Source organism: Phalaenopsis equestris, unplaced genomic scaffold, assembly GCF_001263595.1.
Source record: "Phalaenopsis equestris unplaced genomic scaffold, ASM126359v1 Scaffold000226, whole genome shotgun sequence".
In the NCBI taxonomy this organism is placed as follows: Eukaryota; Viridiplantae; Streptophyta; class Magnoliopsida; order Asparagales; family Orchidaceae; genus Phalaenopsis; species Phalaenopsis equestris.
Window position 1 is genome coordinate 1,754,109 of NW_018164668.1, and position 12,988 is coordinate 1,767,096.

General features: G+C 33.8%; 2 protein-coding genes and 1 long non-coding RNA gene across 3 annotated transcripts in view; 1 reads left to right on the plus strand and 2 right to left on the minus strand.

Annotated features, from left to right (window-relative positions):
- LOC110023653 (uncharacterized protein At5g01610-like) lies at positions 1-7,140 on the plus strand. The gene is made up of 3 exons (XM_020723165.1): positions 1-402; positions 2,959-3,013; positions 6,623-7,140. Exons 1-3 carry the CDS (start codon positions 316-318, stop codon positions 6,991-6,993), a joined length of 513 nt encoding a protein of 170 aa, XP_020578824.1. The 5' UTR covers positions 1-315; the 3' UTR covers positions 6,994-7,140.
- Positions 6,954-12,988, minus strand: part of LOC110023655 — a 13,130-nt gene continuing 7,095 nt past the window's right edge. The window contains exon 3 of the long non-coding RNA XR_002293927.1: positions 6,954-7,029. This is a non-coding gene — a long non-coding RNA (uncharacterized LOC110023655). The remainder of the gene's footprint in view (positions 7,030-12,988) is intronic.
- Positions 9,460-10,366, minus strand: LOC110023654. The gene is made up of 2 exons (XM_020723166.1): positions 10,239-10,366; positions 9,460-10,160 (listed from the first exon to the last, which is right to left on the minus strand). Exons 1-2 carry the CDS (start codon positions 10,258-10,260, stop codon positions 9,682-9,684), a joined length of 501 nt encoding a protein of 166 aa, XP_020578825.1. The 5' UTR covers positions 10,261-10,366; the 3' UTR covers positions 9,460-9,681.

Consider the following 12,988-nt stretch of genomic DNA (forward strand, 5'->3'; position numbering starts at 1 on the left):
TTACACCACTAGCGTCCACATCCGTGGTTTCCACAAACTTGCCGGCGACGGGGGGTCACGCCGGCGACGACGTGGAGCATAACGGCCGGCTATAGCTGAGAGAGCATTGCCGTCTTCGCATATAAGGCTGGCCAAGTGTCATCTGGACTGTTCCGAACCTTCTTCTCTTCGCATTCTCCGCCCAAAGCATATTTTTACTTCCATCTCGCCATTTCGGCCGTATAGAACGCGCTAATCCACAAAAAGAGGGGAGAGAAGAGGAAGAGGAGGATCGGGAGCTGTGTCTGATAGATCTGATCGAGGTGGAAAGGAGCTATGAATCGGATACTTGGGAAGTTGTGCGGATATTGGTTCTCAAAGAGAGCCAGCAAGGAGCTGTTCTCCGTCGGCGATGATATCAATGTGAGTGGTTTATGATTCAATCCCTTGAGAAGTTCTTTCTTCTTCTTTGCTATCGATTCGATCTTTCATTTTTTATTGTTACGGGTGCCTGTATAATGTTTGGATTCCTCGCATCCGATTTTCAGTATAAATCTCGCTTAATGGTTAAAGCTAACTTCGTCGCCGTGAGTCTTAAATTGAAGATTGTTTTCTCTTTTGCTGTATTTGTGATTTCATTGTGCGGTTGACCAGATATACCGATGATCTGTTCATGCATCAGAGTGAATCTGATTGTATCTGGTTTCCTGGAAGTTCTGGGAGGTCTGGCATTAGCTAGAACTTAAGATTCATAATCCTGGATTTCAACGAGCTTGTGAGCGCAGAGTTGTATATATCTCTGAATCGGATACTTGGGAAGTTGTGCGGACATTTGTAGGCAGTATGCAATCAAAGATCACTGAAAATTCATTTTACTGCAAATGGATCCACCTTGGGCCATAACGAAAATAAAATCTCTTAACATATCTCACAACCAAACTTTCATATTCACATACGTAGCATTTTGCTGCTTTAAACTTGTGCATGAAAAGGTCTACTAAGATCTACTGATAATGGTGCTATTTTTTATGTAATATTAAGGATTTGAGTGTCATGTGTGCATAACTTCGAAAGTTTAGCAAATAGATAAGAATTGTGTGCTATGTATACTTATGGATGACTAACAAAAGAATGGAACTTGGGTAGGACATGATAGGTTTGTAGAAATAACACCATTGAAGTGTTCCTTTGGTATCACTCCTTGTCACACCGAAGTTTTGGATGACGGTACACCCTGATAACATAGGGCGCAATGAAAAAAGATTTTGTATAATCAAAATAAAAGATTATATGCAAGTAATAATAAAAATAAAAGATTATATGCAGGTACTAAAAAAAAAATGCAAGGAAAGATAAATTTTATTTTTATTCCACAAATAAGAGTCCAAATGATACAATTAGATAAAAAAATAAGAACTACTAAAACAAAATTAAAATAACAATAGAGAAACATCACCTAAAAACTAAATAATGAAATACAATAACTAAAGTAAATATTGAAAATACTAAAAAGAAATCTAGAACCTGAATGTCTGCTTCTATGGAGACGATCTTCAAGTAGTTGAATAAAACATGTCATACAAAAATATTAATGGGTGAGTTTAACAAATCAAACTCAGTAAATAATCACTATTTATTAAATCGGGAACAATAAAGAATTGGGGCATGTATTATGAAAAATAAAAAAAATGATTTTCTATATGCATATATGTAATAATATAATGGTCGGAAAATCAAAATGATATGAATATGGTCTATCCATTTAATGAAATATGAAATCATCGACAAATAATGCAATCAACTCAAATCCAATCAAATATTACAAGCGTAAAACTTAACATTTATTTATTATTTGATTTTAGTTTACTTTGTATTTATATATAGTCGATTTTATTAGACACATTGGAATCGAGAAAATAAACACCAACCTAAGGAAATCCGACAATTTTTTATAGAATTGTAACTGCATAAGCCTGGTTAATCAATTTCCAAAAGAGTTTTACCGACCTTACAAACTATCACATACAAACATACAATTGCAACTTTTTAACAATAAATTACTTAAATAATATAACCAACGTATCTATTATTTCAAGTATGATTCGAGAAATTGTAATTCATAACAGTAACATGTAAGAGAAGAAAACATTTCAGCTATCATACATCATATTTATTCAAATATGCAAGGATTTCTAAGTGTTGAGCTCGGGGTATCGCAAAGCAGGTTCTGTTATGACATTTTCGCCTAGGTCATCATAATTTCAATTATTTTGCAAAGTTGTATCATCATTTGTTTATTAATAAAAATTTTAGCTCTTATAAATATGTGATTTGTGAGCTTATCAAACACACTAAAAATAGTTATCTCATGACCTAATACGAATTTTCACTGAAAACTCCAAGTGAGGCTAGATGATTTGTCTCATTTATTGACTATCACATTAGAATTACTTGAGTATTCCGTACAAGTTGGCGTTGTCATTACACATTACTGATTCTACTCACAACTTTGTTCATCGCATTGAGCTTTACATTGAATTCATTTTTTTAAAATTTCAAATCAAGCACAAAAAAATATTTTTTTGCGCTTTTTTTAACACTCAACCATACAACTACAAGGTATTTTAGATACACCATAATCTTTGTACTTTGTATTCATTTTTCAGTGAATCAAACAGCCCTAAAATGAGTTCAAAAGCCTTTTAATGTTGTTTTCAAACAAAACCTTTTGTGTGCATCTGTGGACGACAACATGGATCACACAACGCCGCGTATCCAGCGGCATGATGTGATTCATGCCGTAAAGTGGATGTAATATTTTCTCGCCCGTGTGAGCACGATCTTTTTATTATTTATTTATTTGGTTGGCAAGAAATTATGCAGCCTTTTATAGTCTACTTTGTAATCTGTCATACTAAAAATTAGCTAGTATTTTTGAAGCACATATTCCTAACCGTTGCATGCTTTCTTTGGGACCAGTCGCTTTCAAATGAAGTTGAGGGTGGAGCACGATGGCTGGTCAATAAACTCAAAGGTACAATCCTCCTTCACTGCTTACATACATAGTGTTCAATTCCCTATGTATTCACATGTCTAGCACCTAAGCCGCAATTTTTTACATGCAGACCACCTTATCTTTGTCTGAAAATGTGTATTTCACTTTTTAAAATTTAAAATGATGGTATTTTTGAAATGATATGAAGGATTTGGATGGCATAAATGTAAATAAAATAGAATAAAGGTGTTAGATATGTAAATACATAAGAATTGGGCGGTATGTGTGTAAAGATGTATTGTAGCTTGTTATAAAATGAGTATGATCCAAAATATCCCGAACTAAGAAATGGATGTATTTAAAGTTTAATTTTGTTATTAGTCAAGTTAAAATAGAGAATTTAATATTTAGTAAAATATAATCTTAAATTAGAAAATTAACAAAACTATTGATTTTATTTACGAATAATTTTATAATTTGTAAGAAAGTCATAATACCATACTGAAATTCAATTTAGAATTTTAGAGGAATGAATTTATTGATTTTCATGTCTCATCGGCAAATTTCATCTGTAGGCATTTTGCATAGATGTCGATGCAAGTTAAAAATCATACAGAACTCTGATTTTGGCAAATTCTCGATGAGGTGAACCCAAAAATACTAAAATTTATCTAATCCGAATGAAATATAGCCTGAATCAAGCCATTAAACCCCTTTTAGAGGCTTTGGTTGGTAAATTAAAGGATCAAATAAACTCTAAATTTGATGTATATGTAGTCAAATCGAGCATCTCAACAAGAGGAATCCAAGAGCCCAAGATCACATGATTATGAGGCTATCACATCATCAAAAAATCTCATATGATTAAGGGAATTAATGTGGGTTGTTCGATCGGGTGGGTATGATGATTATTCGTCAAATGATGAAAATTCCTCTCCTCTAAACCCTATAAATAGACCATTTCTATTCACTTAGAGGGAGAGAGGAAGGAGAAGAAGGATCACAGTTTCAGTGTTGTTTTGAACAAGACCAGACGATAACTCCCCACCTTCATAATTGCCAACCGCTGCTTTACAACAGCCCCCCTGCTTGCCCATTTCAAAACTTATAATTTAATTTACATTATATAATTTTTTATGACCGAGAAGATTCATTGTATTATGATATACTTGTAATATTATTACACAATTGATTTTAAAACAATTACCAAAATGATTACTGGTAATGGAATAATGGCCCGAATTTTAAGGAAAATTTTTAGAACATTTATTAAATTTCTAAAGTAAAACTCTTGCTTTTTATCAAAGATTTGAAATATATTTAATACATCCCAAAAAATATCATTTAACAAATTTATTAAATAAGGATTGATATCCTTTAATTTTAAAAACTTATTTTTAAAAATTCTAAAAATTATTTTGAATATTTTTAACAATAATTAAATATGTCATAACATATCAAATATATTTTATTTAAGTGAAAATATAAACAAAAATAAATTAAAAATAAAATAAAAAATTGATCCCGAATGAACCCTTTAGTGTGGGTGGCCGCACGGTATTAGAGCTGAAGTGATTTTGGGCTAGCGCCATTGCATGATGGCTAAATCCTAACCCTAGGTTTCTACTAGATGACAAATCTAATGACTAGGAGATCAACATCTTCCTTCAACTCTTTCAAGAAGAATTTCCGAACTAGTAGGAGTGAGATTAGGGCTGTGACGATTTGCCTTAATCAAAGAGATATGTCATTGTTTTAATGGTTGGAACACCTTTCTTTAGGTCCAAACCTTGCAGTGTTTCAAGCAAGGTAAGGTAAGGAAGACAAGATGATCAAGAAGAATGAATTATCATTATAATTGATGAAATATCCCAAAATTTAAAATTTTAGTTAGGGTTACTTGCATTCAATCCTTATCCTTCCCTTGCACCCTCAATGAAGACAAGGAAATTGAAACTTTGAAGACAATTCAACAAAGGGGGAGGAGTTATATTTGAAAGAAAGTCGAGCTCCTTATTTTGGGATTCATTGTAATAACTTGGAGGCACGATTTTTTTTTAAAGGGGGTGTGGAGTAGGGGTTTAAAGGCATGATTTTTTTTAAAGGGGGTGTGGAGTAGAGGGTGTGAGTCAGGTTAACTTGTGAGCCTGCTTGAGCTCGATTCGATAAGTGACTCATGAACTAAGCTCGATGAACTAACAAGCCAAGCTCAAGTTAGCCCCGACTCCCGACAAGTTCGCTCGTGAGCCAGCTTTTTTTTTTAAATAATAATAATTTAAAATATTCTCAAATATATTAAATTTGAAGACTTGATCTTTAAAGTATTAAAAATATTTTAAAAAAATATTGTGCATTTTATATTAAGTTATTTCATATTATTTTTCTCCTAAATGCCCGTTCTATTTATCATTTTATTATAACACTTCTGTAAATTAATATTAATTTCTTTTTTTTTTACAATAAACAAGTCAGCTCAAATTCGTAGACTTAAGTTTGAACTCGAGCTTGAGCTCGAATTCGATAAATTAATCAAGCTCAAGCTCAAGCCTAGGGTGGCTCAAGCTCGACACGACTCGACTTGTTTACACCCCTAGCATGGAGGCATGATTTGGTGTGAGAATATAAGAGATGGGTGTCAAAAAATTATTCATCTTAAGTAAATCAAAAATAGGAAGAGGAGAGATCAATTCGAGCTTAAATTGGTATCGAATACCCTAATACGAATCTAATGCATGGCTATTTATAGGCAACCTTACATGATGAGCTACAAGATACGACAAAATTAAGGAAAGCTAAATGTAATTTAAACGACTATCATCCTCTTATCATAATTCATGGCTGGCTATTACATAATACATGTCATAATCTTAATCCTTATCAAATCCTAGCACTCTGTGCCTTGGCCAATATTATACATAAATGGAGTGAATTATAGAAGCATTTCTCTCTCTCCTATTGGATTGTTTGTATTGAATTAGGTTTGATCCATTCAAACTTCCTCCAAACTTTGATTACATATTCAAAATTCAGCCCCTTCGATAAAGTAAACGAGATCATGCCATCAAACCAAAATTTCTCGTGTTTCATCTCTTTTTCTCGCATTCATTCTTCTTTACAACATAAATCCGGATTTACTAAATCCAACTGTAGGGTGGATTTAAGGAATTTACTCCGTCGTCACTCGCTAGCTCCATCTCCGTTGCACGGGATTTGATAAATCCGGATTTATTGAATTTTATAAATCCTATTTAACGTAAAATTATGTTGCAGCCAAACTCCGCCTTAGTATGACTAAATGTTCTGTTTTATGGGTCCCTTTATATATTTTAAGATCTTTTTGTTAGCTCCATAAGCCTTGTGTATTTAAAAACACAATACACAACTCTTCGTCTTATGTATTTACAAATCTAACACAAACATTCATATTTACATGCATACCACCAAAACTTTTAAAATCAAATTAAAAAAAATATCATCAGCGCTACCTTTTTTTTAAAGTGAAATACACATTTTCATGCATAGGCGTATGATATAGATGTGTTATCGGTATAAATATCAAACTTTGGTTGTTAGATGTGAATAAATAAGAATCCATTTGAAATCAATTATCATCCTCCATTTAAACCCTAAAACATGAATGCTTGACAGGAAAAATGCAGAAACCATTAGCAGAACTCCTGCGAGAATACGACTTGCCGGTAGGCATATTTCCAGGGGACTCCACCAACTATGAATTCAATGAAGATACAAAGAGGCTCACAGTGTTAGTTCCCTCAGTCTGTGAAGTAGGCTACAAAGATTCCTCTGTTCTCAGATTTCAAACCTGCGTCAGTGGCTATTTGGAGAAGGGAAAGCTGTCCCACATTGAAGGCATGAAGACCAAATTTCTGGTTTGGATGAAGGTCTCGTCCGTCTCTGCCGATCGATCCAAGGTTTATTTCAATACCGGTGTGCGGCGAAGTCGGAGCAGAGATGCTTATGAGGTCCTCAGAGTTGGTATCAGAGCGGAAAAATTTTAGGGGCATTTACATACATACCACAGAAGTCTTAGGTACCTAAACATTCATATTTACCTATATCTTTTTAAAATTGAAATACATGTTTTCATATATAGATTTATGACACCGAGAAAATACAAGTATAAATATCAAATTTTGGGTGTTTGATATATGTAAATGCTAAGAATTGTGTGGGTATGTATGTAAATTTCTCAAAATTTTAACAAATATTGTTTAAACTTAAGACGAGATGTGAAAGTTGTAAAAGAAATGTTTAAATTGTTGGATTAAAAAACTATTTATCAGATGAGTGAAGAACACAGATCTGATATTTGTGCGATTCTTGATATTGTGGTCGTAGCCATAAATATATAAACAAATTTAAATGTTGTCTTTCAACTGCAGCTATATCATGTGGGTTATTGCATTATGTACTGCTTTTTATGCATGCCAAATGTGTTGATTAATACTCATTTAGTAAATTTGGTGCTTTTTTGGGGGGGGGGGGGGGGGGGGGGAAATGGATTAAGAAATTCTAATTAATTTTGCTGAAGATGCTTCTTAAATTTGTTAAATTTATGTTGAAATGAGGAGCATAATAGATGAGCAATCAATTAACATTTATTGGGGCATTTCCATACATACTGCCTAATACCTATGTTTAATACATCTTATCCCTAATTTTTTTTTGCTTTTTACATTTATACTGCCAAAATTTTTCATATCACATAAAAAAAATACTACAATTTTAACTTTTAAATAGTAAAATACACCTTTTTCATGCATTAATAAGATGGTATGCTTGTAAATTGTATGTATGCGCGTGTGTGCGTGTGTGTGATGATTTTTTGTGCATGTCCCTATGTTGTATATTTTAGGTGTCCATTAGCGAGTTGGTTGCTTTAGCCAAGCTTGATTTTGCTAAGACATGATCATTGTGATAAAAGGACAGAAGATGATCGTGCGTTACGACAAATGTTCCCTCTATCGTATCGATCCAGTCTTCTAAATTTATAGGACAACCGGTTTGGCCTATTCAACCGGATCCCGGTTACCAAAATTCAACTCATCTTCTAGTTTTATATCACTAACCTTTGCACTTACATCCTCGGAATATGCAAGGATTGATATTATAGTCATAAACAAAATGTTAGGGGCATTTATATACATCCCACATCATTCTTATGTGTTTACATGTCAAACATCAAAATTTTGAGTTTACATAAAAAATATCACTATTACATATAAATATAAAAAACTAACTTTACATGTTAGATATATAAATGAATAAATAATATGCAATATATATGTAAAACTTCCACTATGTTATGGTAGTAACCCAAGAGATGGTGAAAAAGGTGATTGCTCCAACTCTATTGGAAAAATTATATAAGATATTTCATGTGTTTATATTTTATATTTAATGAAATATTTATCTTTATGTTTAATCACATTAGTATCATTCTATATCATTTAAGTGATAATTAGATAAAGATTTATCATAAGATCATGATTAAAGCCTCAACAAAATCTTTTAGTACTGAATTTTTCTTCTTTTGGTTTAATGTATGATCGGGTTTTTCAAAACCGCTACGGCAAGTTTGTAACCCATATGTTCTATCATAAATGTGAATCTATACTTTCAATGAGATTTGAGGGGAAAAAAGTAAAAAATTGAGAGAATGAGAAAAGAAAAAAAAATAGAGGTTATATTCTTTTTTATTGGGAGTTCAGTAAGGAAAAAAGAAATAATTATTCAATTCTTAACTAGAAGCCAAAAGTAAAGTCTAACCCGAATCTGACCTACTTCCAAAAAAATTCTAACCCAAATTCAACCACTTTAAACCTGATTGACCCGAACCCTACCCACATAACCCATTTTAAGATAAGTATAACATATATTCAGGTCAATTTTGAGTCAATTTCGGGTCAATTTCAAGTCAAATTTAAATTGGTTTTGGTTTGGTGAGTCGAATCGAGCCAACTCAGGTTGGCAGGTAAACCTGAGCCCAATCTAAAAAATTAAACGTGTTCGAACTATTAACCCAAATTCGACCCAAAAAATTAATCAAGTCAACCTGAAATCGAATTATCTGAATCAGGTTAAAGTCGAGTTGGCATGTCAACCAATTTTGACACCCCTAGCGAAAAGTTGAAGAAATACTAAGCGAATATGATATATCCATATTTTTAACATTAAGTGCATCAAATCTCACTTAATTAACTTTTAATAAGATTAAAATGAATCCTTATAATTAAATAATCAATAATTATTTAGTCTAATTAACATATCATAGATCAATTAATATTGAAAAAGTCAAATAAAACATTAATCATAATTGAACCACAAGCAAAACTTACTAAGCCACAACTAATCCACTTAGACACAAACCAGCATAAGTTAATATTCCTATCATCATCTGAATTCTACTAAGTTATGATAATTAACCTATTAATTTACAGTTCAATTAATTACTAAGCATTACAGACAAATATGTCCAGAATTTTGATGAATTATTTGCACTTTGCAGCAGTAATGATAGTTCCAAAAAACCTAATTTTGCCGTTCTGATGTTTGTTTGAAGGAAAGTTTATGAAAATCAACACGTTCCAAGCAATAATTAGGGTTTGAAGTGCTATTTTTGACATGAAGAGATGAAAACCATACTTGGGGTAAGGGATAATTAATGTCTCTGAAGTTTCCTCTTTTCAGCTCTGCGAAGCAGACTGTCCTCTCAATCTCCTCAAGTGATCCAGCCAACATTCCTCCGGCACTTGATTCACCCATTCTGGAGCGTAATCCGGAAACGAAACCTCCCTCATCACGCTCACGATCCTGGCAGCGCTTTCCAGCGGCAAGGGAGCGGTTCTCCTGCTCTCGTCCTGACGGAAAGCCCTCAGTATCGATGCCTCCCGCTCCCTCGCCATCGTCTCCTCCTCCTCTTCCTCGGATCCCACAGCCCTGCCATAACCATTCAGATCTAGAGCAGCGATGCTGTTTTCGACAATGAGATGAAAGCCGGTAAGATCGGGGTTTAGTTCTTCTTCCAGATTCCCACCGTTAGTAAGGATTGCTGGATTCTCTGTTTCTCCGAGCTCTTCGGCTTCATCCGGGTCGTAGGAAGAGATTTGATGGTAGAATTGAGAATCGTCGGTGGAGTCCGATTCGGTGTCAGAGTCGTTATGATCTGCGAAATAGAGGTTTGAGAGGAAGGCATTTGACAGAAATTAGGGTTTAGATTGGGGATGGAAGTACTGCATCTTACCCAGAGCAGGTTGATTGCACATGATCGCCGTCGCGCACTCCGATCGAAGCGACAATCACGCATATGTGGCATCCAATTCTTATGCATTTATATGTCTCACACTTAAACTTTTATATTTACAGCCAATGTACGATTACTCATATATGAAAAAGGTGGATTTCAATATTAAGTAGTGTATACATTGTGTTTTTTGATGTGATAAGAAAGAATGCATGCCTCGAGAGGTAGAGCTGAAGGAAAGAAGAGTGGTGTTAGGAAATTCTCAGTAAGGAGCCATGAAAAGTACTCAGACACGGGGTCCCTTTTTCACCTTCGATCATCTTATTTATAGGAGGCCTTCTTGTATAATTACAGAAATATGAGAATGATTTTGGAAATAGTCCTCAATTACTGAAAGAAGTGGGTGATTATGGAAACATCTTATTTTCTCTATCTTTTTGAAGAATTTGAGTCGTTGGCTTATCTTTTTATATGTTGTACAATTCCCTTATTTCAATATATTTCTCTTTGGAATTGTATCAATGATCCGAAGAGGAGAAGAGTAAAAAATAAAGATATATGAAAATAAATAGGCAAACAAATAAAAAAAATAAGCATAAGGCTTATACATTAATAACCATTGTGTAATGGGTTGAAATGAAAGTATACATCTGAACACAAGATTGGATCGAAGTACCTTGAAACACAACATCCACGAAGAGAATCCTTACATAAGCTATCTATAACTAGAGAACCAAAAATAACAATTTTGTTTTGGGGTTAAGAGTTTCCCAGAGGAACATATCACTCGGCTTAATTACATCATAGGGGATACTCAGGATTACTTTCAATAAAAGAAGTTTTGCTCATATTATCATGAATATGAGGAGATCATTAAATAATGCTTATTTCGTATGAGAACGCCCAGATGATTCAAAGCACTCGCTAAGCCACAGGGCAGAGAGTGAGTCTCTCACATCCTAAATGGGCAGCGGCTCGTCGGCTCACAGAGCCAACGAAATAACCAAAATTATCTTAACGGGTATATCCTTATACGTCAGAGCTCATTAGGTCATAAAGGAAGAGAGGAATTGTCATATCCCAAACAAACACCAACTGATCAATAATTGAGTGATCAAGATGATATTGACAAAGTCAAAGTAGCAACAGAGCTCAAAGAGGCTCAAATAAGAGGAATTGTAGAACAATCCTAAAAGGTAGGGTAGTTAGGTCGAGGTACCACGAACCTGTCATCCAAAACTACTATGATCCTAAGTCTAACTGGTCATGAAGGTAATCAACCCAGTACGTATAAAGATCCCTGGTATGCAATCTGTGAATTGCGTCGTTCATGGGAACCTTGGTAGTCCTAAGGTCAATGACACAAAACTCTATCTTAAGACTATTGGGTAGAGATCCAAGTTGTGGGAGTTATACTCATCAAAGTGGAGCAAATGCCACTGGAAAGAAACAAAAGAAGAGGTACATCTACAAAGCTGAAAACACTCTCCACAAAGGACTTACACTTGTTTGGGTTGAGATTCTTCTATCACTCTAATCACACTAAACAACCACTAAAATAGAAAGCTATGATGGGTTAGTCGGTTTGAAGAGGCTCGAGGGCTTCTCCTTGGAACACGTAAGTATGATGTTGTTATTTACCACAATTCTAGGCATGAAGACCCTATTAATTATGACTTGGCTAACAATCATGCATGCAACCCATTTAAAATACAGCCCGAAGGCCATGCAAGAAAGTTAAAATATGTATTTTAAAGTCTTGGATATTTTAATCCTACAAATTTCATTATCTTGAAAATTTTTTTAGAGTTTTGTAGTAAATTTAAAATTTTAAATCCTAAAGCTAAATTAATTTTGTGATTCTCAGACAAACCACAGAAAAAAAACAATGAAATTCATTTCAAACATTCAAGCATGCAAGAAAACAAGAAAACAAGCCAAAATCAAAATAATAAGAAAAAATCGATATCATTGAGTCGTCAACATATCCCAGAAAAGAAAAAGACAGTCGATCTCTGCATATGCATGTCCGATTCTAAATTTATACATCAATATCAAATGAGGAATTAAGACACGAGACATGAGCTACTGCTCCTAGTCCCTCGCCACGTGGTTCTTATGTCAGAGCGCTTCAGAGTGCCCTTATCTTATTTCTGTTAAAGGCTCTTCTAAGAGCTCTAAAAACTACATTAGAAAAAAAAAGATGCAGGCTGCAAGAAACCAACGTTATCAGGAAAACCAACAAACATGCAACGTATAAGTGTCTTTTATTAGAGGAGCTAAATAACACATACAAACAAATGATTAGTAGAAATCATCAAATGCTCCCATTTGCATAGTACTTGTGGGTGTGCATATATATATATATAAACACGGTTCTCTGTATAAGAATATCGTAATATATTACAATGCAAGCACATCACAAAAAAACAAAGACGATGTTTGACCAACACAAATAAATCAATAAAGAACAATAGTCAGAGGCGTAAAAGATAGTACCTACCATCATATATCCTAGCCTAGCACACAATTTAACGAAAAATATCCTAAATAGTGTCTAAGCGGATATGGTAAACTGTTCGATTACGTATTACTTTGATGATGTCGCCACACCAAACACGTCCTAAAGATCTAAGGAATCTAAAGAGTGTCACCCAACATAGATTTTGAAAATGATTGGTCTTACATAAGGCTTAGCTTTCAACATCCATAATTTTAAAATTAATTAATTATATATATATATATATATA

What these genes read in the sequence shown, in the direction of transcription:
- LOC110023653 (XM_020723165.1), top strand. Translation starts at nt 316, where the DNA reads ATGAATCGGATACTTGGGAAGTTGTGCGGATATTGGTTCTCAAAGAGA. An exon ending in CCGTCGGCGATGATATCAAT is followed by an intron (nt 403 to 2,958) that starts GTGAGTGGTTTA and finishes CTTTGGGACCAG; the next exon opens with TCGCTTTCAAATGAAGTTGA. An exon ending in GCTGGTCAATAAACTCAAAG is followed by an intron (nt 3,014 to 6,622) that starts GTACAATCCTCC and finishes AATGCTTGACAG; the next exon opens with GAAAAATGCAGAAACCATTA.
- LOC110023654 (XM_020723166.1), bottom strand. Translation starts at nt 10,260, where the DNA reads ATGTGCAATCAACCTGCTCTGG. An exon ending in GTGCAATCAACCTGCTCTGG is followed by an intron (nt 10,161 to 10,238) that starts GTAAGATGCAGT and finishes TCTATTTCGCAG; the next exon opens with ATCATAACGACTCTGACACC.